This window comes from Poecilia reticulata, chromosome 20 (genome assembly GCF_904066995.2).
Source record: "Poecilia reticulata chromosome 20, P_reticulata-male-v2, whole genome shotgun sequence".
Lineage (NCBI taxonomy): Eukaryota > Metazoa > Chordata > Actinopteri > Cyprinodontiformes > Poeciliidae > Poecilia > Poecilia reticulata.
This window is the reverse complement of record NC_088849.1, coordinates 9,435,288-9,461,002: the sequence shown is the minus strand read 5'-3', so window position 1 is coordinate 9,461,002 and position 25,715 is coordinate 9,435,288. Positions and strand designations below refer to the sequence as shown.

At 39.9% G+C, this 25,715-nt stretch overlaps 2 protein-coding genes across 7 annotated transcripts in view; both read left to right on the top strand.

The window, feature by feature from the left end:
• LOC145549401 (B-cell receptor CD22-like) overlaps window positions 1-9,566 on the top strand; it is a 28,116-nt gene extending 18,550 nt beyond the window's left edge. For 4 of the 5 annotated variants that reach the window (XM_081601677.1, XM_081601676.1, XM_081601675.1 and 1 more), the window contains 4 exons: window positions 8,287-8,589; window positions 8,664-8,921; window positions 9,282-9,369; window positions 9,487-9,566. In XM_081601677.1, coding sequence (XP_081457803.1) covers window positions 8,287-8,589; window positions 8,664-8,921; window positions 9,282-9,369; window positions 9,487-9,505 — 668 coding nt within the window. In that variant the 3' untranslated portion in view covers window positions 9,506-9,566. The remainder of the gene's footprint in view (window positions 1-8,286; window positions 8,590-8,663; window positions 8,922-9,281; window positions 9,370-9,486) is intronic. The other variant, XM_081601678.1, reaches the window with a different exon arrangement.
• Window positions 9,567-20,869: 11,303 nt separating this feature from the next.
• LOC103482331 (sialic acid-binding Ig-like lectin 7) lies at window positions 20,870-25,613 on the top strand. Of its 2 annotated transcripts, XM_017302000.2 has the most exons (8): window positions 20,871-21,208; window positions 21,536-21,609; window positions 21,775-22,158; window positions 23,818-24,117; window positions 24,194-24,448; window positions 24,708-24,786; window positions 24,873-24,903; window positions 25,424-25,613. In XM_017302000.2, the coding sequence occupies exons 2-8, from the start codon at window positions 21,567-21,569 to the stop codon at window positions 25,490-25,492; spliced, it is 1,161 nt and encodes a 386-aa protein (XP_017157489.2). In that variant the 5' UTR covers window positions 20,871-21,208; window positions 21,536-21,566; the 3' UTR covers window positions 25,493-25,613. The 2 variants fall into 2 exon arrangements, with proteins under 2 accessions (XP_081458048.1, XP_017157489.2); XM_081601922.1 differs by lacking the exon at window positions 21,536-21,609 and having other exon boundaries at window positions 20,870-21,208.
• Window positions 25,614-25,715: the final 102 nt, after the last annotated feature.

Sequence of the window (25,715 nt, the reverse complement as noted above, 5' to 3'; positions counted from 1 at the left end):
ATCTAGAACTGAGAATAAATATATCTTACAGACCATAACAGTAAAGAACTGATCACTTATTTATGTATTTATTTAGATTTGATATGTTTATTTGTTCAATATTATTTTTCATGTTCATGTCATGAGGCTGATGACTCCATGACACTTTCAATTTGACTCATTAGAATTTTATTAAGAACCATATTTGTTCTTTGTAATTTCTGTCCAGTAAAACTGTTAATCTATAAATCAATAGTTTATATAAAGATATAATCCATGTTTCTGTCTCATATTTGCATGGCATTAAAAGGACCTGGAACTTTAGTTTTTCCACTGAAAGCTTTGGTTTGCACAATAAATGCCATGTGGGTGAAATTTTATGGATGATACTCTGATGTCCCATTCTCCTGAAGGCAGCACAGAGCTGCACCACCAGAAACTGACAAACACTGAAGAGAAGAGCTATGATTAATGTAATTAAGGTTCTATCCATGTTTTAATGTTGCAGAGCTCAGTCATTTTGCAAATAGATCAAAGTTTAAACTGGCATGTTGTACATCTTTTATCTGGTCATTTTGTGCAAGATTTAATAACTAGAAAATGGCACAAAATAAGAATAATTGTTTCCACTCTGATTGGCTGCTGTTAGGCCTACCAATTTTAACTTGAATGTTCATTAAATTTTTTGTAGACACCTGTGAAAATAATATCTATTCCCATGGATTTTTTGTTCTCTGGGAAATTATTTTTGATGATAAATACAGAAACAAGCATAAAAATCAAAACATCTTACAATAGTGATAGTAATATTAATGATAAAATAATGGTCAGTGCAAAGTAGCCTGCAAATTCTTTGGTGGGGGGCGCTGAGGGACCTGGATAAAGGCTAGGGGGGGCGCTGGGCCTATAAAGGTTGAGAAACACTGATCTAAAAGATCTTGACGGCTTTCAGATTTTTAACTGATAATACTAGTTAGACAAGACATTGAATCTGAACAGATACATTTCTGGGCTTTACCTCCACCACCCATTGCAATGCCAAAATAATTGCCAACATTTCTGCTGAAAAAATTGATAAATTATCTGTTCTTCTTTTTATAAAAACTTTTTGTTTAGGAATATATACTGCTACTCCTGTTTTACCATTTTCGTCTTTAGATGCATCTGTATACATTTGTGTCATACTTTTATACATTATTTCTAAATACTGCTGAATAATTTGATACAAACCTCCACAAGACTGTTCTATTTTTTTGGTTTCTAAATTTATTATTGGCATTTCAAATATCCATGGAGCAATTTTAGATTTACTTCCAGTTTTACAGCATGCTATATAATTTATCCCCAAATGATGTGCATGAATATTTTCATCCCATCCAAAACTCCTTATGTTATGACCATACTCCCAACATTCTCTAAATACCTGTTGAGTAATGTAAATTTAACCAATAATTTGCTGACATTTTCATCCGCCTTAAGTCCAGTGGCATTTCTCCAGTAATAACCTGAAGAGCAGGAATTGGAGATGTTCTAAAAGCCCCACAACATATTCTGAGCGCTTTAGTTTGTATTCTATCTAAATCGACTAACAATGAATTTGCAGCTGACTTGTAAATGATACATCCATAGTCCAACACAGAGCGAATTAAAACATCATTCATTCTCTTTAAAGATGTACTTGATGCCCCCAATCATTGCCTGACAAATATATCCATCCATCCATTTTCTTTACACCCTTGTCCCTTAGTGGGGTCAGGAGGATTGCTGGTGCTGATCTCCACCTGACGTTTTGGGAGAGAGGCGGGGTCACCCTGGACAGGTCGCCAGTCTGTCGCACAGTGTGTCAACACAGAGACACACAGGACACACAACCACGCACACACACACACTCACAACTAGGGACAATTTGGAGAGGCCAATTAACCTGGCAGTCATGTTTTTGGACTGTGGGAGGAAACCGGAGTACCCGGAGAAAAACCACGCATGCACAGGGAGAACATGCAAACTCCATGCAGAAAGACAGGGGCCGGGAATCGAACCCAGAACCTTCTTGCTGCAAGGCAACAGCTCTACCAACTGCGCCACTGTGCAGCCCCATCTCAATATATTAATACCTTTTTTACATTTATCAATAATCTTCTGTATGCATTTTAAATGAAAGCTTTTCATCAAACCTTACACCTAGATACCTTACAATATTTACCTGCTTTAAATTTTGCCCATATAACCTAAGATCTACTGTAGGATTAACCCTTTTCTTTGAAAAACATATTACTTGTGTCTTCTCAACAGACAAATGAAACACCCATTCATGTGTCCCTGTTTCAACCTTATTAATTGCTGATTGCATTCTATTTTTTAAAATACTAATATTGTCTCCTCTCACCCATAATGCCCCATCATCTGCATATAATGCTTTACTAATATCATTAATAATTATATTAAAAAGCTACAGACTACATACACTACCTTCTGAAGTTCCATTTTGTATAGCATAAATATTTGAACAATTTACCCCAACTCTTACTTCTATCGTTCTATTCTTTTAAAAAATCCTTAATCCAATTAAACATTTTCCCTTTTATTCCCATTTTATACATCTTAATTAATAAGCCCTCCTTACAAAGCATGTCATATGCTTTTTCAATATTAAAAAATGTAACTGTCTTCTTCTGTGTTCTATGCTTTACATTTATGCATTCACAAAAACGCATGCTTGCCACCTAGTGGACATAAACATAATTCATTCAATCATCACAATGACCTGAGTTCGTTGGAGTGAAGTTCCCATAGCACCGCAGTCCTGCGGGCCTCAAGTTCTCCCTCCAACATCTTTCAAGTGATTAGCTCTTCCACCATCAGCCCCCAAGTGTCAAGCTCCGCTGACACCGCAGTCCTGCTGCCTCAAACTTTTCTGCCACCGACAATCAAGCATGAGGCTTGGGCTCTCATGACACTTCTTTATACTAAAGTTGAACCCAATACCTCAGTGTACCTGTTTTATACATTTTCACAAGTGTATTAGTGAAGCCCCTGACCACTCGTCTGAATACAGATGGCTGCTCCTGTGGCTGGTCTGTAACCGACTGGATGTCTTCGTGGGTTTCTTCTTCAGATGGAAGCTGGTTCTGCTGCTCCTCTATGTCCCTCAGCCTATTGTTCAGCTGTTCCATTTCAAGCTGCAGTTCAGTCATTATATGCTCCAAGGCAGTGTTCTGCTGCTGCAAGGCGAGGCTTTCCTGCTGGAGGACAATGCGATTGACCTTCAGGGCATCGTTTTCCTCCTCCAAGATGTTGTTTTTCTGTCTGAGGATGCTGTGTTTCTCTAGCAGCTCATTGGTTTTCTCCAGCAGATCTTTGTAATCCTCCTCCAGTTCGGTGTAATTCTGCTCCAGTTCGGTCTTTTCCTTCTCCAGGGCAGCGTTTATCTGCTCCAGGATGGTGTTTCTCTGCTCCAGGGGGGCATTTCTCTGCTCCAGAACGGCATTTCTCTGCTTCAGGGCAGTGCATCTCTTCTCCAGGACGGCGTTTCCCTGCCCCACTACGGCGTTTCCCTGCACCAGGTTGACATTTCTCGGCCCCAGGGTGGTGTTTCTCTGCTCCATGGTCATGTATTTCTGCTCCACTTTGGAGAGTCTCTGCTCTAGAGCTTCATTTGTCTGGACCAGGTTGGCGTTTACCTCCCCCAGAGCATTGCCTATCTGCTCCTGGGCGATGTTTGTCTGCTCCAGGGCGGTGTTTCTCTGCTCCAGGGTGATCTTTTCCTTCTCCAGGGTCTTGTATTTCTCCTGCACTTCGGTGATACTCTGCTCCAGGTTGATGTTTCTAAGCATCATGTTGCTGTTTTTATGCCCCAGAGTGGTCTTTTTCTGCTCCAGGGTGGTGTTTTTCTGCTCCAGGGTGTGGTTTATCTGCTCCTGGGTGGCATTTATCTCCTCCAGAGTGTTGTCTGTTTGCTCCTGGGAGGTGTTTGTCTGCTCCAGAGCGGTATTTCTCTGCTCCAGAGCGGTGTTTCTCTGCTCCAGAGCAGTGATTTCCTTCTCCAGGGCAGTGTTTCTCTGCTCCAGGGTGGTATTGTCCTCATTTAAAATTTTGTTTACTTTGAGTAGTTTTTTAAATTCTTCTTCTTTCTCCTTAAGCAGCTTGTCGTTTTCATATGCAGCCTTTTCCTTTTTAATCTTGAGCTCTTCATTGAATTTAGTCAAAGTCTTTCCCTCAATAGACAACTTGCTGAATTCTTTCAAGATGCCTTCGAGTTTCTTTGTCTCTCTAGCTAAGTAAGACGATGGCTTACTGCTCTCACTCATTGTTGGTCCGTTAGCTAGAAATTGTTGACAATCCTTCTCCTTCTCTTGACTTTTGCAATGGTTATGACGGTGCAGCTTGCTCCATAAGAGTGACATCAATTCTCTTTGTGACATCAATTCGCGTGATGTCACAAATTGATGTCACTACCTCAGCAGAACAACTAGAAAACTGCTGAATTTTGAATGAAAACAAACTTTAAGGCTGAATGCAGCTGTGCTTGGCTGATGGCCATTGGAGACAGTACAACTGGTAATATATCACCAAGGCTGAGGTTCTGAGGGAATGTGTACATCAACTGTCTGAGACATCTTCAACACCTCACTGTTACTGTCACCTGTCCTCTCCCGCTTAAAGACCACCACTATTGTCCCTGTCCCTAAAATCTCTACAGTGACAGGCCTGAATGACTGCCGATCAATAGCCCTAACATCAGTAGTCCCCACTAACAGTGGCGGAGCCAGAGGGGGGGCCAGTGCCCCCCCTGTCATCTGATTGGCCCCCCTAGTGGCTCCCCCAGATGATTGACATGTAACAGCACCAGGTTATTCCTGTACATTATTTGGAATCATTCTAAGTCAACCTAATATCTAAAGAAGAAAAACAATAATAAATATATCAAAAGAAAATGTATAAAACTTTATATAAGTCCATGTGATGACATAAATAAATAGATTTTTATCAGGCGCGATACCAGCCTCCTTTATACTCATAACAAGCTGATATTCTTCTCCTGGGTGTTTCAGTTGCTGCGCTGTGGTGCAATTCAAAGGCTAAAGCACTTCATACCTGGTGGTTGTAAAACACCAATAAGTTATTTACTGATCCTCCGCAAAAAAGAGAAAAAAACGAAGAGGGGCCGAAAATGTTCCTAGTTTGGAGCAGAGGTGGCGCTACAGTTTTTTTCGTTGTCCATCAAAGAAAAAAATTATTTTATTTCCAATTTGTAGTCATCAAACGAAACATTTATTATTTCTCTGCTAGAACGTTTTTGAAATCAGGTACCATTTCACGAAATTACGTGATTAGAAGACGGCAGAACTCTGATCGTTTCCTGATTCCTCAGCGGGAGAAAAACCAGCAGAAGCGGATCAGCTGCGCTAGGCGCTCCAAACACTCTGGTCCGTTAAAGCGTCCAGATCAGAGATGATTCTCTGACTAATATTGTTCTTAGTCTGATTAATAATGAGCTCCACGATGTTCTCTGTGCGTAAAGTTGAAACTGTCTGCGCACCAAGTGGTCAGCTGCGCTTGATCACAGTCTGGACAGAAACCAGCGAACTGCTCTCTGTTCTTATCAAGACGAGGCTGAGGAGGGAATCTGGCATTTTAACTCAGTTAAGTTTTTACTGGTTTTGTTTTTAAAACACCATTAACATAAGCAGTGTAACTATATATTGTATATTTGGCGTTTGTCATCTCATGTGTGATTAATTGGAGCGTAACGGTGGAGCATTTATGCGCATTTATTGCCCAGCGCTCTGCGCTTGTTTCTGCCTAACGGATCTGCACTTTAATTTCTTTCCTCTCTCAACAGTCAGCTGCTATTCCTCTACTTAAACTACAATAAGTAGATCACATTCTCTTTAGGTTTTCTCTGTGTGCTGCAAACTCATTAAATGTAAACTCATTAGAAGCCCGAACCACCATCAGGCAAATAATTCTAAATATTGTTTTGAAATATTGAAATATTGAAATATTGTTACCTGTCAAATGACCTGTCCAATCAGAGCTTCCTAACCAAGGTGTCCATAACTCTTCAACACGCTGTCAGCTCCGGGTCAGAAAGACGCATTTAGTTCAGTGTCCATGAGATGATATTCAGAAAGGATCTTTTATTTGATTGATTTTAGTTTCCTCTGCGATGAACTCTGCATAAAGTCTATCATGTCTCCAGGTGCGCCAGTCAAAGGTGTTAATTATAACATGTCAAATGACAGAGGGGCTTAAAAACTAACCAAATATTCAGTTTGGTTATTTTTTAAAATTATATATATGTGCACACACACATTTAAAATTTTGCCCCCCCCCCCCCCAGAGGTAGTCCTGGCCCCCCTTTGGCCCCCCCAACTTTAAAAGTCTAGCTCCGCCACTGCCCACTAATATTTATATATGCTGACCCATGTATCAATTCAATTTAAAAATACTTTAAAAAATACGGCCTCGGATGAAGATCTCCAAGGCTTGCCACTCTCATTCTTTCAGCTCGATGCTCCATAGAGCTGCCTCTGGATATTGCAGTTCACTTACGATGTACAGTAAAGTTGCTCCTTATAGTTGGATCACAGCTGGTAGCTACGATGGTGTCCCGAACATTCAATCGTAAGCCAACTTCAGCGGCCGCTTCGTTCAAACTATAAAAACTCCCGATGGTGAAGCTCTGAGTCCATGAGAGCCGCCAACTGAAACACGTTCTGTCTGAGCGGCCACACGAGAACTAAAGTCAGGAGTAATAACACTATTTTCTAATGAAGTTAATGAGCTTCAGCTTATTGATAACCCGTTAGTAGGTCGCCATGTTTCTTGAAGCAAAGTATGGGTGTGACGCTAACCAACCAATTGGGGAAGTTGTAGCCTGATGACGTGCCTCTCCTAATTTGCATTTATTTTTTTCCTAAGTTTTGCGGAGGAAATACTAAATGAATAAGGGGAATTGTAAAATGGGAAAAGTAAAGATTTTTAAAACAAATGTTGAATGAAAAATAGATAAAAGAAAATTGGGTAAATAAAAAAGGGATATATGAGAAATTGATTAATGAAACTGGGAAATAGAAAATCGGTTTAATGGAAAAAGGATATCAAAAAATGGTTAAATTAAAAAATAGATTAATGAAAAATGGGTAAATAGATAAAGGGATAAATGAAAAATGGACAAATGAAAAATAGATAAATGAAAAATAGATAAATGAAAAAGAGGAATAGAGAAATTGATAATCTGAAAAATAAATGAAAAAATTGGGTTAATAAAAAAGGGAAATTGAAAAGTGGTTAATTGAAAAATAAATTAATGAAAAATGGGTAAATGGATAAAGGGATAAATAAAAAATAGATAAATGAAAAAGAGAAATTGGGAAATTGATAATATGAAAAATAAAGAAATGAAAAATTGGGTTAATGAAAAAGCTAAATTAAAAAATGATTAAATGAAAAATAGATTAATGAAAAGTGGGTAAATGAAAAATAGATAAATGAAAAAAGGGAAATTAAGAAATTGATAATATGAAAAATAAATACATGAAAAATTGTGTTAATGAAAAAGCTAAATTATTTATTTAACAAATTATTTATTTATTTCACTCATTTTCTTCATTTTTTGATTTATTTTACTCATTTTTTATTATTTTTTACCCATTTATTTATTTAATTTTGGCTGAAATGGCTCTCCATACAACAGGAGGGTTAAGTGGCACCTCAAACAAAAACACAAGTATAAATGAACCATTCACACAGACATTAACTAAAGAGTGCACCCATTAGAAAATATATGTCTAAATGAAATAACTAACTTAAACAAACTATACTAATAAAGAAATAAATACTAACACGATGTCGTGGTGGTAGGAGCATCCACCACAGTGACATGTTTGGTGAGTATGCTGGCCATGCACAAAGTGGGATGTTAAAAGAGTGAGTGATAAACCAGGACATTTCAGAGTGGTGTTTTTTGTGGCCTGCCAGTGGCACTCCTGTGTAGTCATCGTTCTGTGTAATCGGGATCTTGATACGCCACACCTGCAAGGCTGGAGAGATTATGTATTCCAATGAAATCCATCACAGATCTAGACAGATTAGTGAGCAATATTTGAGGGACATGTTTGAAAATGTTTTAGGCCTTTGAGTTCAGCTCATAAAAAAATGGGAGCAAAAACAAAAGTCTTGCATTTATATTTTAGTTCAGTCCAATGAATTCACTGAACACACAACAGTCATGTTTTTTCAAATGCATAAATCTGTGACACACATAGGACATTAATTAAATGTGTGTCTAATGTGAAATTTCAGATCCTGCTTTAACTCCCAGAATTAATATTCCTGCTGGTCATCTGAAGGAGCATCAGTCTGTCACTATAACCTGTTTAGCTGTCACTTCCTGTCCACGCTCACCTCCTAAACTCACCTGGGATCTCAAACAAGACTCTTTTAGTCAAATAGAGAACAACGTTGATGGAACCTATACAACTAAAATCCAGGAGATCCTCACTCTGTCACACGAACATGATGGATTCGGCATCAGATGTTTCGCCAGTAATCCTGCAGATGAATTGAGGGACCTATATATGACAGAAGTGACTCTCAATGTTTCATGTAAGTGATCCTGTCAGCAGGTCCTGGTTCATCTGTTTCTGATCAATAAAATCCATGTGTCTCATTTTCCTCAGATGCTCCTAGAAAAACCTCAACATCCATCAGTCCATCAGGTGAGGTGTTAGAAGGTAGCTGGGTGGAGATGAACTGCTCCAGTAAAGCCAATCCTCCACCCAGATTCACCTGGTTCAAGAAAGGCGCAGAAAAACTCACTAAAGCAGCTACAGGAATCTATCACAAGGTTAAATTCAAAAAGGGTGAACAGTATTTCTGTGTAGCTGAAAATAATCTGGGTAAACAGAAATCATTACCGATCAATCTCAGAACAAAAGGTAAGTTGTGCTTCTTCTTTCGTTTTCTTTTTTAAAATCCTTAACGATTTTGAGATAACATTTTTAAGCAGAATAAAAGGTTAATTTTGGAAAGAAACTTAAATTATTGTTTTAAAGCTTTGCCATCTCGTCAGTATCTTAAGAACTCTGTTATTCTGGGTACATTTCATCATGTAATTTCATTGTATTAATGAAGAACTATTGCATTAGTTCAAATTGTGCTTTATAAAATACAAACATTACATGGACATCAGTTAAGCTTAGCTCTTCTTCAAAAACTAGTAATAAATGTAAGATTACAGTATTTAAAGCCAATATATTTTCCATTCAGGGAAAACTGAGCATGTTCTCTTGTTAAAGGTTCAGATGGAGTTGGAGCCTGGGTTTTTGCAGTAGTAGGGGGCGTGGGAATGGTAGTTGTTGGCAGTGCAGTCTTCGTCATTGACAAGTAAGACACGTTTGTCTTCCGAGTTGGTACAATTCAGCTGCAAAGCTTCTTGTGTCTGTTAGATTTTGGTGTTTGATGTTTACTTTCAATCTCTCCTGTTTTTGTTTTTTCTTTCAGATGGTTCAGACGCTCCTAATCTAGTCAAGCTCTTGAGTTGTGCTTGTGTGCAACACTAAAAATAAAATTCTGCAACCCGATCCAACCCTGTCAGCCACTGATTAGTGTATGAAATAGTTTCTGTCTCTTTGTAAAAACCTAAAATATATTTAATTATCAATCAATCTATAAGTTTATTCACTCAACAAATCACATTTCATCACCTTGATACAATATGTCAAATATGGAACAACAAATAAACTCTCGAGTTTTGAGAATTCTACAATATTTTTTACTTTGTTTAAAAGTCCAATACCTTTGCATAGTTTTTGTTTTATATATTTTAGATGAGATTTGTTTTGTAGCTGTAGCCAGATTTCTGAGTCTCATTGTTCAAGTTCAAGTATATTTGTATCACAAATTTCAGCAGCAAGGGAGTTCAAAGTGTTATAAAAACATCATGCAGTCACCAGTTGTGAAACAAGCAATAAACATTACGTTTTGGCAAAATGCAATAATCAAAACCATCAACATAAGTCAATTATGTTGATTAGTGTTCCATTTACTGGATAAAATGCAACTCTAAACAGGTGGATTTTTAGCCTTCATATATCGGAACTCAGTGTTTCAGCTGTTTTGCTCTAGATTTGTGGAATCTAGAACAAGTCTATAAGTTTAATTTGTACGTAAATCAAACTATGGAAGTTTTAATTTTTGGAAATTTGTTCTAGATTTGTGGTGAATAGAAGCTGAATGCTTTCCATGTTTGGTTCTTGTTCTGAGGATGCAGAACCAAAAACCTGAGCAGTCTGGAAGGTTGATGCAACAATAGCTGGTCTTTAATGTCTTTTGGAGCTATGCTGTTGAGTGGTCTATAAAATGCAAAAAGTATTTTTAAGTATTTTAGACAGAGGACAGCCTGTTTTTGCCCTATTATTCCATATTTCAAAATTTGGCCATTTTTTTTAGAACAGCTTTTTCCATTGTCATTGTCTTCAACAAGTACAAACTTGTTGAAAAATACCAAAGTTCACCTAAGAAATTGCAGTAAGTAAGAAATTGTTCTTGGGAAATCTCAAATGTTCAACCAAAGTGTTATGAAGAAGTGGAGAGATAAGAACAGATATTTGTGCAAAATGCTCAGAAAAAGCTGAAAGGGCAAACTAAAAGGAGGAATTATTCTTATCTGCTCCGACAGAAGCTCACAACGACAGAAGCTACTCCAGATTTAAGTAAAAGATGTTCTGATAAGGTGAGCGGCAACTGTGTTTACCAGGGGTCCCCAAACATTTTCCTGTGAGGGCCACATAACTTTTCCCTTCTCTGGTGGGGGGCCGGAGTCAGTTTGTAACAGAAAAAGTGTTGACGATTGCAGGTGTGCCTAAATGTAAAAATGTATTGTCTTCCAGAAAGCACAGTCAAATAACCCTCTCTGGGTTCTTCACAGAACAAAAGTCAGGAAATAAATAATAACACTATTAATGAAATAAATAACCAAATAACCCTCTCTGGGTTCTTCACAGAAAAAATCCAGGAAATAACACTGTTTATTAAATAAATACCGTCTTTTCCGGGCTGTAAGCCGCACATATCTCTGCTGCTCCAGGTTTTCCACAACATGCAGCAGCATCAGAGCGGGGCTCACGGACACCCAACATTTGAGTCATAACAAGTCAATTGAATATCACATGTATTAGGTTTGAAAAAGAAAAGTTGCCAAGTTTAGATTTAACTGAACTGATTACGGTAGTTTCCGAACGATACCTGTAAAAGTGCTGATCCTTCGTGTCTGCTACTAGCATGTGCTAAATGAAAATAGGCGATTTCTTCTTCTTCTTCTTCTTCGTGTGAGAGTGGAGAGCGGAAGGAGAGAGAAAGAGTGAGCGAGTGGATTTTCCTATCTTTGCGGTTCTTTTTCTTACTGATCTTTTCACTTGGTGTTCTATGTAAATAGTTTAGTTGTTTTTTTGTGTTAGTTGTGTCACGTTTTTAGAGGTTTTTGGTTGCGGGGTTTTGGGTGTGGCCGTCAGGCGTGCCTGGCTTGGCCGGCGTCTGACGCCATGGTGGGGGTTGGTGGTGGTCCTTTCTCCGCGCTGACACGGAGGAACGGCGTCAAGGTGGGCGCCGGTACTCCGTGCAGCGTGGAGGAAGTGTGTTTGGCGGTGGGTGATTTGATCGGGCACAGGGCAATTAGATCCGCGGCACGAATGAATGGAGCGGTGGTTCTGTTCGTAGAGAAAGTAGAGCAGGCCCAGCGGTTGGTAGAGGTGGGTGTGTCCACCAACGGCTTGTTCCTACAAGTCTCCCCGCTCACCCTACCTTCCGTTAAGGTAACTCTCTCGAACGTACCGCCGTTCATAAGCGACGAGTTCCTCACAAAAGAACTCTCCCGGCATGGAAAGGTGGTGTCTCCGGTAAAGAAGATACCATCAGGGTGTAAATCACCGTTGTTAAAACACGTCGTCTCCCACCGGAGACAATTATTTATGATACCGAACCGGCGGGATGAGGAGATAAATATGAGCTTTCGTGTTCGAGTAGATGATTATGATTACATTTTGTTTGCAACATCATCGAACATGAAATGTTTCGGTTGTGGCCAGGAGGGACACATAGTAAAAATGTGTCCCAACAGAGCCGGACAGAATCCACCAGGTCCGGCTCAGCGGCAGCCCGCTGCTGCCGAGCAGACGGAGGGCCCGCCTGGCGAGGCAGAGGAGGTACCCGCCGCGGCTACGGGAGGGCCTGCTGCTGCGGTGGAGGAACCTGCGGTGGCCTCGGCGGAGGTACCCGCCGCGGCTACGGGAGGGCCTGCTGCTGCGGTGGAGGAACCTGCGGTGGCCTCGGCGGAGGAACCCGATGCGGCTGCGGGGGAACCCGCCGCGGCGGCGGCGGAAAGGCCCGGCGCGGTGGCAGAGGACCCCAATGCAAAAAACTAGACAGAAGGTGGAGGTGAGGTGGTGACGGGTGAGAGTGAGAGAAGTGTGGAAATGAATGAGAGTGCGAGAGAGGATGAGAGCACAGTGGTGTGTGGTGATGGGATAAACGGTAGCGGTGGTGGAATGAACGGTGGTGGCGAGAGTGAGGTGGGAGAGGGAGATGGTGTGCAGGGAGACCAGCAGGTGGAGGTGAGGAGCGGTAGAGAACTTTTAGAGTTCGGAGACCAGGGAGAAGAAAGAGAGGCGCAGGCGGGAGAACAAAACAAAGGTGAAAATAGTGCAGAGGTGTTGTGCAAAACCGAAGTAAAGAAGGTAACAGGTGAAACAGAGGAAGCCATGGAGTTGGAAGCTTCAGCCCCTTTAAAGAGGCGAAGCAAGAGAAGAAACGTGGTGATGGCCGAGAAAGCCAGCAAACAGGCGTACAAGCTGGCTGCAGAAAAAGACGAGATGTCAGACAGCAGCGATGCAGAGAGCTACATCTCAGATAGTAGCGACATATCAGCCACACAAGCAAGCAGCAGGGCACCCAGATACCCAATAGAAGCTTTTAGGAACTTTTTAAGAGAAACTAAGGGATTCAGAGGGGTGAAAATAGAGAGCTACTTTCCCGATTTAAAACTATTTTATTTCTCAGCAAAATGTCACATAAAGAACAAAGAGACATCAGGGTTTTCAGACAGAGACATGTTCAGGTTAAAGAAAATAATGACAAAAGTAAGGAAACAAATCTGATTAAATGATGCAGAATAGCCTTTTATCATTTTATATAGTCTTTTTTGTGTTTGGTTTTAGCCTCCTTTTACCCAACATGGATTCTTTTAAAATGGCATCGCTGAATCTTAACGGGGCGAGGGAGGCGGAAAAGAGAGCGTTAATCTACCAAATGCTAAACCAAAAGAAAATCGACGTCACATATTTACAAGAAACACATAGCGACAACTTAACGGAAACGAACTGGATCAGAGAGTGGAGGGGGGAGACCATCCTAAGCCATGGCACCTCCCAGAGTGCAGGGCCTTCACCCCTCACACTACAGAAATCGAACATGTCGTTCAAGGGAGGTGCCTTTTAGTTAAGGCAAAGTTTGATCGTTTTAGTATAGTTTTTATCAATATTTATGCTCCCACCACCAATGCAGAGAAGAAGCGCTTTTATGAGAAAATTGGGGAACGGCTGGGTGATTGTGGAGATGAGGATTATGTTTTTTTAGGTGGGGATTTTAATTGCACCGAGAATGAGTTTTTAGACCGAAATCACGCAGAGCCGCATCCAGGAGCCCAACACGTTCTGCGGCGGATGGTCTCATCCAATGGCCTGGTGGATGTATGGAGGAGGATGCACACAGACACCAGGCAGTACACATGGTCCCACCTCAGTGAAGATTAAATCTCTCTAGCCCGTCTTGATCGCTTTTATTGTTTTAAACACAATTTTAATGTGTTTAAAACATGCCAAATTTTACCAGTAGCTTTTACAGACCACTCGTTGCTCTTAGGTAGTGTTTTTATCAGAGACATTTTACCTAGAAGCGCCTACTGGCATTTTAATTCAGCACTAACATATGATCGGGGTTTTAAAGAGGTTTTATCTTACTTCTGGATGGTTTTTAGACAGAGAAAATCAGAATTCACGAGTCTTAGACAGTGGTGGGACCATGGGAAAGTGCAGATTAGGCTGCTGAGTCAACAGCACACTCTCAACGTCACCCGTGACATTACCAGATCTGTCAGGGATCTGGAGATAAACATAGTGGAATTAGAACGACAGGTTAACGAGGTTAATCGAGAGCATATTGAAGCTCTCAAATCCAAAAGGCTAACCTTAGCCAACCTGCTGGAGAACAAGGTCCAAGGCGCACTGGTCAGGTCCCGTGTCCAAAACATCGCGGAGATGGACGCTCCCTCTGGCTTTTTTTTCAGCTTGGAGAGGAAGCACGGGCAGAGGAAGCTGATCCACTCCTTGCTATCGGACACGGGACAGCAACTGAGCGAACCGAGCGAGATCAGAAAGAGGGCGGTGGAGTTCTACCGGTCGCTGTATGAAAGCGAATATAGGGAGGACGAAGAACTGTTTGGGGAGTTCTGCAATGAGCTACCCCAGGTCTCTGCGGAGACCAACTCCGGGATGGAGCGTCCCCTAGAACTCCGGGAACTCCACGCAGCCCTCCTCGGCATGCAGGGCCAGAGGTCCCCGGGCGTTGATGGGCTCACAGTGGAGTTTTTCAAGGCCTACTGGGACCTTCTGGCCCCAGATCTGCTTGAGGTCTACAATGAAAGCCTGTCCGCCGGTTCGCTCCCCTTGTCTTGCCGCAGGGCGGTCATCACGCTGCTGCCAAAGAAAGGCAACCTGCAGGACATAAAGAACTGGCGCCCCGTGTCCCTCCTCTGCACCGACTACAAAATACTCTCCAAGGCTCTGGCCACACGGATAGGGAAGGCCATGGAGCAAGTCATCCACCGGGACCAGACCTATTGCGTCCCCAGCAGGTTTATGGTAGATAACGTCTACCTGATTCGGGATGTTTTGGAAGTCTCCGGTCCATTGGGTTTACAAACGGGCTTGATTTCATTAGATCAAGAAAAGGCATTTGACCGCGTTGAACACGGCTTCCTCTGGAAAACCATGAGAGGGTTCGGGTTCAGCGAGGGTCTCATTGCCAAGATCCAGGTACTGTACAGTGACATTGAGAGTGTGCTGAAGATCAACGGTAATCTGTGTGCTCCTTTTAGGGTGTGTAGAGGTGTGCGGCAGGGCTGCGCCCTCTCTGGGATGCTCTACACACTCTCCCTAGAACCCCTCCTCCAGAAAATACGCTCCCGAGTTCATGGTCTGCTTTTACCTGGTTTTAGCAAAAATATTGTTTTATCTGCCTATGCCGATGATGTTGTTGTGTTTGTAAAAGATCAACAAGACACAAGCATTTTAACCAGGATCACAGAGAGCTTCTCCACACTGTCCGCAGCGAGGGTGAACTGGGGGAAAAGCGAGGCGCTGGCTGTCGGCAGGTGGCCTGCTGGACTCCCGGTTCTCCCTCAGGGGCTCACGTGGAAAAAAAACGGTTTTAAATACGTTGGTGTTGTCTGTTACTACCCAATAGTCCCGCCCACTCCTCACAACTCTTCGGACTCACTACTGCCCAGTTCTCTGTCCAACAGGTCCGGAAAATCCCCAGAAACTCGGGTCTTACCCTAGCAATAGTTTGTGGAGGATAATCTGTTTAAACTGGGGTCGGAAAGGACTCGTCTAGCTCTGACTACCTTCGATCCAGAAGTTATGACCTTTTACAGTTGAGGGGCAATCCGCTGAGTAGCCCTCACAGCGACATAACCCCTACAACCACTCCTGTTAACGGTAGCTCCTCTCCTAAAATAACGGCACTTGTTAACGGCTAGATTAAATTTAGTGACTCAGATTTAAGTCCCAAGGTCATTATTTTAACACTCACCAGAGGAAAACACAAAGCCACCCTGTCTCTAGCATCATGTATGTTAACTTTACTATATTTAGGAGAACCAACAATAATTAAGACTGACACAATCAAACTCACTGTCCACAATTCTTATTAGAATTTTAGAATTATAATTTTATTAAGCAAGCTTTAGCAGGGGCAAATAACAACAAATTTATTTCCAAGAGTTATAAAAGAAGCAAAAATATAATGAAATCAACTAGGATTAATCACCTCCTTTCCTTGTTCTCATTCCTAACCTGTTTCACTAACTTCACTGAGCGAGGCTTTTGGGGGGAAGCTGGCCAACTCATACCCGATGATTCTTGGTTTCGGCAGCTGTGATCTTTAGGTGTCCTTGGTCAGAGTCCTTGTTCAGCCGAAGCAAAAAGTCCTCTTTACTGAAGAGAAGCGGAGAGAAGACTCACGCTTTCCATTAAACGTGTAGACTCTTTGTCTTTGAAAGACCTCCGTCCCTTTCCCAAGTCAGCTGCTCCGGGGTTGAGAGCGTTGAATGTAGGCAGAGGATTCGGTCGGATCCAGAACCAGGGGTGTTGGCCGGTGGAGCTCGTCCCTTTTAGGCAGCGTGAAGTCGTGGAGTAGATTCCCTTGGTCCCTCGGCGTAATCCTCTGCTGGACTTTAGACAGCTTCCTCTGATGCCTCCTCCTTCTGCGCTGCGGACGAAGAACCTCTTTCTGCACTGTACAACGGTATTTATGCACTGTGTTTTCATGGAACCCGCCTATCGCATTACGTCATCTCCTGATGTCATGCGAGGCAGGGCTTGCTTGTGGAAAAGTACCGGACTTTCCCAATACCTATGACTCACCGGCCATCTGGTTCCAATCTCGCCCCACCCCCGCCTCTCACTCAGTGAGGAGATTGTCTGTTTTTCTCCTTTCCTCAGTCTTCATGATTTTAGTAATATATGGTAACCATACATAGTTATGTCAATTATTATTAACTTCACAATATAACCTTCAATCTTCCACAATGTAGTAGATTTAACTGATTTAAGCATACAGAGCATACATTATTATAACATTCATTTGATTAAAAGTACAGAGTATATGTTTTTAATCATACATCACAGACATTGCTTCATTGGCATGAGTATCATCACCTTATAATCACTTAACATTTATAATCATCTTTTAATCATTAATCAGGGTATACTGTTATTCCCCAGGCCTTTATTCCATTTTTCTGCGTATACCTGGACAGATCTCACACTCATACCAGATTCCTCGACAGTGTGTTTTTAGGCAGCAAAGACATTGTAAAAAAGAACTGGGAGGGCGTCGAACAAAGAATCAAAGACAAACTGAACAAATGGAAGTGGATACACGGCCAGATGTCGTACCGGGGCAGGGTTTTGGTCCTGAACAACCTGGTGGCGTCACAACTGTGGCACAAACTGAACGTCCTAGACCCACCACCAGGTTTACTTGCAAAGATACAGACGGAAATGATCAATTTCTTCTGGACCGGTCGACACTGGGTGCCACAGTCCGTTTTGTTTTTAACGAGAGAGGAGGGGGGTCAGGGCCTTGTCCACCTGGCCAGCAGAACTGTAACCTTTCGTATTCAGTTCATACAAAAGTACCTGACAGAATCCCCTGTGTGGGAAGATGTGGCCAGCTGTATCCTCAGACGTGTCAATTGTCTGGGGATGAATGCTGCTCTGTTTTTAACCGATTTTAGTCTTTTAAAGTTAAAGGGGCTACCTCATTTTTATCAGGGTGTTTTAAAATCCTGCGCGCTTTTTAAATTGCAAAGAACAAAACCAAATAACTCTCTGCATTGGCTTTTAGCGGAACCCTTAGTGTGCGGAGCAAGATTAGACGTCCAGGACGGAGGCGTGCCAGGCCTGACGGAAGCGCTGTCCAGATCCGGGACGGTGTCACTGAAGCAGCTGGTGCGGGCGGCCGGACCGGACCTCTCCAATGTCCAAGAGGTGGGCTCGCTGCTCGGGATCCGGTCCGTCAGGGTGACACAGCGCTTCCTGGAGCGGGTCAAGGAAAGGCTGTCGGCCGAGGAGAGGCGGCTCCTGCAGCTGTACACGACAAAGGAGCGTCTGCCCGACAAGACTGACCCCTTTCCAGAGGTGACCCTAAAAAGTGACCTCGGAGAAGACAGCGGCCCCCTGTTGGATGTGAATGAGTTGGAATTGTGCAATACAAGCTCGAAAATATGGTACAGATCCTGCACAAAAGCACTGAACAAAAGAACTCTGAAAGAAAGACCCACCAACGTGTGGGATGGAAAGTTCAAAGGACAGACCCCCCAATGGAGAGTCTTGTACAAGCCTCCAATAAAAAAAAGGACTGGGGACCTCCAGTGGAGGATCCTACATGGAGCTATAGCCACAAACGCGTTTTTATCGGTCGTCGGTTCGGGGGTTTTAAACGAGTGTCCGTTTTGTATTTTGCCAGAGAGTGTTTTTCATGTTTTTATGGATTGTGCACGTTTAACGAGTTTTTTAAATTTTTTAATGAGACTTTTTAGCCTGTTTGGCATGGTTTTTACCAATTCCGTTTTTATCTACGTTGTGCATCACAGCCGAGCCACCAGTTTTAAATCCCGCATTTTAAATTTCTTAATTGCAGAGGCAAAAATGGCCATATATCTAACTCGAAGAGACAAAATACAGGCTGGACCTCGTATCGATGTGGTGGCTCTGTGGAAGTGTAATGTGAAAGCCAGGATCAGACTAGAGTATTGCTTCCACAGAGCCACCGGGGATTTTAGTAGTTTTTTAAAGTTGTGGGGTTTTAATGGTGTATTGTGCAATGTATGTGAAAAAGGAGAACTAAATTTTAACGAAATATTAACGTAAATTATTTATTTATGTTTGTTCTTATTTACTTTGTTTCTTTTTGATCTCAACGATTATGTGAATGTGCATTGTTATACCATTATTATTATTGTGAAATAAACGTTTTGGTAAAAATCAAAAAAATCTTCTTCTTCTTCTTCTTTAGATTTCAACGGCAGCTTGCATTCATTATTGTTGCACTACTGTCATCTATTGGATCCTAATATCTATACCTCAAATTCTCATGATCCCAGTATTTAAAAAAAGGAAAAATCTTATTTTTCCCCTTAATGCTACTTAACTGATCAACAACATTCTCAAATTTTATTTCCCTATTAAAACCTAATTCCATTTTATTAATGGGCGCTTTCTTCTTTTATTCCCAATTTTGACTTCCAATGATTCACTTCCTGCTAAACAGCCCCCTGGTGGTTGAAGAAAAATCCACTTATAAGTCGCAAGGTTAAATTAAGCTTAGGAAAAAGTAGCGGCTTATATTCTGGAAAATACAGTATATGAAAAGAAGTCTAAATGCTCTTTGGTATTGTTCAGGGGACCGGACCAAATATGAAGGCAGGCCGGATCCGGCCCGTGGGCCGTAGTTTGGGGACCACTGGTTTAAGACATGTAAAGTCACCATCTGCTTTATTGATAAACTGTTATTGTATTAGTTTAGATATAAACTATTGGCTAAACAGAGAAATAGATTAAATCTACGGAGTTATCAGTGCTATCATTTGTAAAAAAAAAAAAAAATACTGACAAGTAATTGAAGGTCCAGATCTTCATGAATAAAGAGAGTATGGCGCCATCTTTTGGCAGTAAAAGATGGCGAGGTTTCATTGCAGGTCAATAAAAAAGCATATCCTCCATTTCTTCAGGTTTCACATAGAGACTAACCAACCAGTTGACTGAAGTGAAGTTTCTTAGTTAGAAATATATTTTCTGTTCCTGTTCTGTATCATTATCTTTTGATATGTAAAACTTCTGTTTGTTTGCTGAAGGTATCTAAGAAAATTTGAGATAAAAATATTATTGTTTCCCAAATATTTTAACTGATAATGTTAAGACTGTTTATATACATGGAGAGGCTGAATAGTTTACGTGATTAGATATTCAACCTGCTCTAGGTAAGATGGTTGTTAGTGTCTGAGATGTGATGCCGACAACCATCACCATCTTCAATGGCTGTTTGAAGAATCTTGCTGTGATACAGCAACATTAAATTTCCCTTTGGCATTAATTAAGTATTTTTGAATTTGAATTTGAAAAGCAGCTCTAGACAAATGGGTTTTTAGCTTTGATTTAAAGGAACTCAGTGTTTCAGCAGTTTTGTAGTTTCTGGAAGTTAAAAACTGAATGCTGCTTCTCCATGTTTGGTTACGAATCTGGAAAAGCTGAGGAAGACCTGAGTGGTCTGAAGGTTGATTCATCAAATCTGTAATGTATTTTGACTCTGAGTCAATCAATGATTTATGAATTGACAGAAGCATTTTAAAGTTTATTCTCTTAGCTACAGGGAGTTAGTGCAATAACTTTGCAACTGAGGCGATGTGGTCGATCTTATTAGTTTTAATGGGAACATGAGCAGACAATGATATATTATGATACGAATCCATATTAGATTTTTGATGAATATCGGTTGTTACATTGTTGTAAAGTTTTGTAGGGTCTTGTTTTATGCGCCCCTTTTTAACAATGAGCTCCTGTCCCTCCAAAGGTCTCAAGAGGTCAGGATTAAGTAGCAAATCAATGCAACACTACTACTATGGAGGACCAAAACTGACATAATTAAAATAAAAGCAGAAATCTATAGTTTTTGTTTTTCCTTTTCCTTACATACGTGTTTTTGTCATTGGTCCTCCATATACTTTCCCAGCTCAAACAATTATTTAATACAATCAGTCTTATTCCCGGTCACTTTAAAATATTAGCCATTCCTGTTTTTTTTCTTGTTTTTTTTGCTGTTTGACTTGTAGAGTTACTCATTAAAACATAAAAACATAGTCATGCAGCAAACTCGAAAATAGTACATTGATACAGTATTTCTTCGCTGCAGAGTTTCATGAAAACTTGTTCAGTTGTGAACTGTCAGCTTTTTACAAATTGCTGACAAAGCTGAGAAGTCAAAAAACAAGAAGTAGTTTTATAAGTTCTGCAGGCAACTCCCAGGTACAAACTTTTAACAAATCTCACCATCAAAGGTTATGACAGGTGGCTTTATATTTTCTGTACTTTGTTTGGTATTTTTGTTTTGTGAACAAACCTATCAGCAATCATAGCTAAATATAACTATGGAATTATAAATAATCACTCATATTCAGTAGCTCCGGGCTTCATTGGACAACTTCATGATGGCAAAATGAGCAGACAGAGCTGACTTCCTGTTTCTCAAAGCATGACGAAGGGAAACTCTTTTTTTCTAACTTGTCTGTTCACAGATAAGGTTGATGTTCATTCTTCTGCTGATCAACTGATCCTAATAATCAACTGGTTGTAAAACTGACACTATTCTCATTTTATCTGCAGAAACTCAGGTACGTTTACATTGTTGATTGTGTTGATTTAACCAAATATTTAATCGAGTTCTGTCACTGTACATATTGTCAAAAACACATATTGTTGTTGAAAATATTTCAGTTTTCAACAGACATTGAAAGAAAGTTGAAGATTTTGATTTGAGTGTTGTAGATAATTTCGAAAAGCAAAGAGGATTAGTTTTTTCCTAATGTCGTCTTCCACACATCAGTTCTAGATGTGTGTTAAGCTCCTGGGTGCAAACAGCATTCAGAGTTAATTTACAATGAGTTAAACCTCTGACCTCAGAACTACTTTAATAAATGATCTAAATGTTTGGTTTCCAGTCTGAAGGTCTATCAAAGTCTGTCTGAGAACATGCTGACAGTCATCATGTTACTGAGTGTCTTCTTTCTTCCTGGTGAGATGTTTGTCCTCTTCCTTTCATTCACATGAATCATTTCTAGTCTGAAATATTTGATCCACATGTAACCTGCTGCAGCTTAACTGGAGTTTGTGGATCATGAAGTTTCTCTGCAAATAGATTTAGCTCCACATAATATTCATCATTTGTCTGATTTTACAGGTGTTTTTGCTGACTACTGTCAAAACAAACCAGTAGCCCTCTTGATCACAGCACCAAAGGAGATTGAAGCTCTAAGTGGATCTTGTCTGGAAATCCCATGTAGCTTTAAGACAATGAGGCAGTTTGTCAGCAGGAGAACTACCAATGGAGTCTGGATGAAAAATGACACAGATTTTAGCAGCGATCCAAATGTAGTTATTTTCAACAGCAGTAGGTCAGTTAACAAATATCCACTGAATATCACTGGAAACCTGAGAGAGAGAAACTGCACCACTCTGTTTCCTGATTTAAATACAAGTTATACAGACAAATACTTCTTCAGGATTGAGAATGGACCATTCAGAACAACAGCTTGTGCTGATCCTCTTCAAATAAATGTTAAAGGTAAGAGAGGTTTTACTTTATAAAACAGTAACATTAACATTCATCTTGACACTGAAATTATCTCTGGTTTAAGAGAAAATACTAAACAATGTTATAGTCAAGACCACCTAACCCGAGAAAAGACCTAGACTTTTAGGGTACGAGACCAAGTCAAGACCAAGATCAGGGCCCAGTGCTGTATGACACAATAAAATGTGAAACAGGATAAAAATTGCTTCTCAAATTGATCTGAAAGATTCACATTCTCATTAAACATCTGGATATTAAATACTTAGAGCTGAAAAAAATTTAACCAATAATAAAATTGTACAATCCGTGGTGGTCTCATGCCATCCTTAAAAGATAACGCCTTGGGCGTTTGACCATATCATTCATGTCAGAAACCACCACTCTCTGCACCATAAAATATTGCAATTAAGGCAATGCACTAACAATAAACAACGCCCAACTATCAACACTGACCAAAGAGCAACAAGCAAGAAGTAATCAAGCACAAAGCGCACACCATGACTGTTCTCACCCTCTCTCCCACTGCGTGAAGCCAGGCAGCACACAGTGCATGTCTGCCACATGATAGGTGATAAAAACAATCGAAGAGCAAGAGCATGCTCTTTCGTCCTGTGTATTATTTATTTGCTAATTAAATAAATATCAATATATATAATTAAATAGAATAATGATAGCTACTGCAGTGAACACAGAGCATTACAAGAACAAAAAAACGCTCATAGTCCCCACCATCTATGAAAGCAAAGCGCTGCTTAATTAGTTGTCACCATCTGATTTTTTATTATTATTATTTGTAGTGCTATTCTATTACTGATGATTAGACAGACATCTTCTTTGGTTCAAAGAAAACCACTGTGCATGTCTTGGAGTGCCGCGTGCCAGTGAAGGGTGGGAAAGGGAGTGAAGAAAATAACAGAAACAAGTAATTAGCAAGTCAGGTTATTGTTTCGATTTTAATCGGTGCGTTTTGCATCCAGGAAAAACAAAGATGTTAACAAACAAACTAGACAGTATGCTGCAAGTTTAGTGATATTTCCACTAAACTTCGAGTACTACAACACTGCTTAATAATCCCTTTTTCAATAAAAAATAATCAATTTGATTTTGTCTAGAATTGTTTTAAAGCTTTAAATTATTTTTCTTTTTCATATTCAGCTATCCATCATGATGTAGCTGTGCAGAACCACATTAAAACTGTCAGTAAGGAAAAGAATATTGAATGAAAAATCTGCAGTTGGCAGAATGTTTAGTTTAAATAAATAGCACTTTAAATGATCTACAGTACATTAATGTGAAATTTAAGCACCTCCTGCCTTATTATAAACTTAATCAATGAGTTTTTATTATTCATGTCTGGAAAAATAAACTTTTATTTATTTAATAATAATCATCTGTTAATGAAAGTTGTTTGAATTTTTTTTTCTTTCTCAATCGTCATTAAAATAACTGCAGTACTGCAAATATGTAGATGTGCTGCACAGACAATAATGACTAGAAAATCGCATACATGCAGTAAGACTTCATTTTTAATTGGTTAATATAGAAATAGTAAAGCATTGTATAAATATGCTCATTTTAATTTATTTTATACATAAGAAAATGTAATTAGATGTTCATTTTTTTAAATGTGCATCTGATGTGAAACCCCAGATTCTCCTTGGAGTCCCAGCATTAATGTTCCCTCTGACCTGAAGGAGCATCAGTCTGTCACTGTAACCTGCTCAGCTTTCACTCCCTGTCCAAACTCACCTCCTGAACTCACCTGGAATCTCCAACAAGACTCTCTCAGTCAAACACAGGAAAAAACAAATGGAACTTTTACAACTAAAATCCAGGAGATCATCACTCTGTCAGACACACATGATGGCTACAACATCAGATGTTCTGCCAGATATCATGTGATTGGAGGAAACAAGACAGCAGAGACAGAAGTGACTCTCAGTGTTTCATGTAAGTGATTCGGTCAGCAGGTTATGGATCTCCTGTTTCTGATCGATAAAGTTCATGTGTGTCTCACTTTCCTCAGATGCTCCTAGAAACACCTCAGCATCCATCAGTCCATCAGGTTTGGTGTCAGCAGGTAGCTGGGTGGAGCTGAGTTGCTCCAGCAGAGCCAAACCTCCACCCAGATTCACCTGGTTCAGAAAGAGCAAAGAGGGAACATTTAATGTTTCTGTGGAGCAGGTTTACAACTTCAGTGTTAGTGAGAGAGGAGAGTTTTACTGTGTGGCTACAAATAATCTGGGGAATCAAACATCATCAGTGATTCTAACTGCTGAAGGTAAAATGTTACTCTTTCTTGTGAATGTATAATCTCTTTTTTATATCGGAAATGTTGAATTTATTTAAGATAAGAGGCTTTTCTCCATGCATGCAGCCAAAATGTTTAGCTAATAGAACTAAATCTTTAAAAGTTGATTTGAAATTGTGTCAACTTTTACTCAAAATGGAGAGACAGGTTGATGTTAACATGATTCATGTTAAATATTTCATTTATTTTGTTAAAATCCTTCATGTGTTAAACATTTCTTTTCATCAAGTGTTAGGAGTTGGGGTCTATGCTACGTTGAGGATTCTGGGAACATTGATGCTATTCAGTGCATTCTGCATCTTTCAGTGGTAATAAATGTTTTTCTATGAGCTGCAGACCTGCTGGTCTCTGTTACATGTTGAAATTTGTTAATATTCTGATTTTTGTCTTTCAGCTGGTTTAAATTATCCAACATACAAACGAAGGTAAGCTAATTAAACCCAATATTTATTTTCAGTCAATAACAAAATGTGAAACTTTTAGGAAACATTTTGTTGTAGACAACATCTTCAGCTGACCACTATCTTCCTTTTAAAGATAGAGGTCAGTTTAAATTATTAGCATAGAGGAAATTTATTTTCAGTTCCTGAAAGTGATAATCTAAATATATTTTAATTAATTAATTTATTTATTTACATGATGACAACCTAAAAATGTTGCTGACATAACTGACTCTTCACTGAAGCACATTTTAATTTGCTCAATCAGTCAGAGCAGAAAAAACATCAAAACTTCAGCCTGTTTTGTATTTATGACATATTTATAGGATGGATTCAAAAGAAAACTGGTCAAACTGAATGAATATGTTTTTTCACCAATATTTTTTTTTTTCATTTTAATTTTTTAAGTTAAAACCTTTGTAATTCCATTCAAAACAGTTTATTTCCAATAAAGTGTTTTGCAAAACCAACAGATTGACATTCCTTCGCTGACTCTTGTCCTCAGGGCACAGGAGAAGCAGACGATGTCCACAGAGTGACAGGATCAGGCATCATGAGCATCAAGGAGACATAGAGGACTGATGTGATAGACTGATGAACAGTAGTCACTTTTCACCAGTCTATCAGGTCACCAGTCCATCACTGGTCCAACAGATTTGGTCCAACACTAAATTGGTATTTCTCCTGCTGATAAACTGCCTCATTGTCAGTTTATGAAAAGACATATGTATATATATATATATATATATATATATATATATATATATATATATATATATATATATATATATATATAT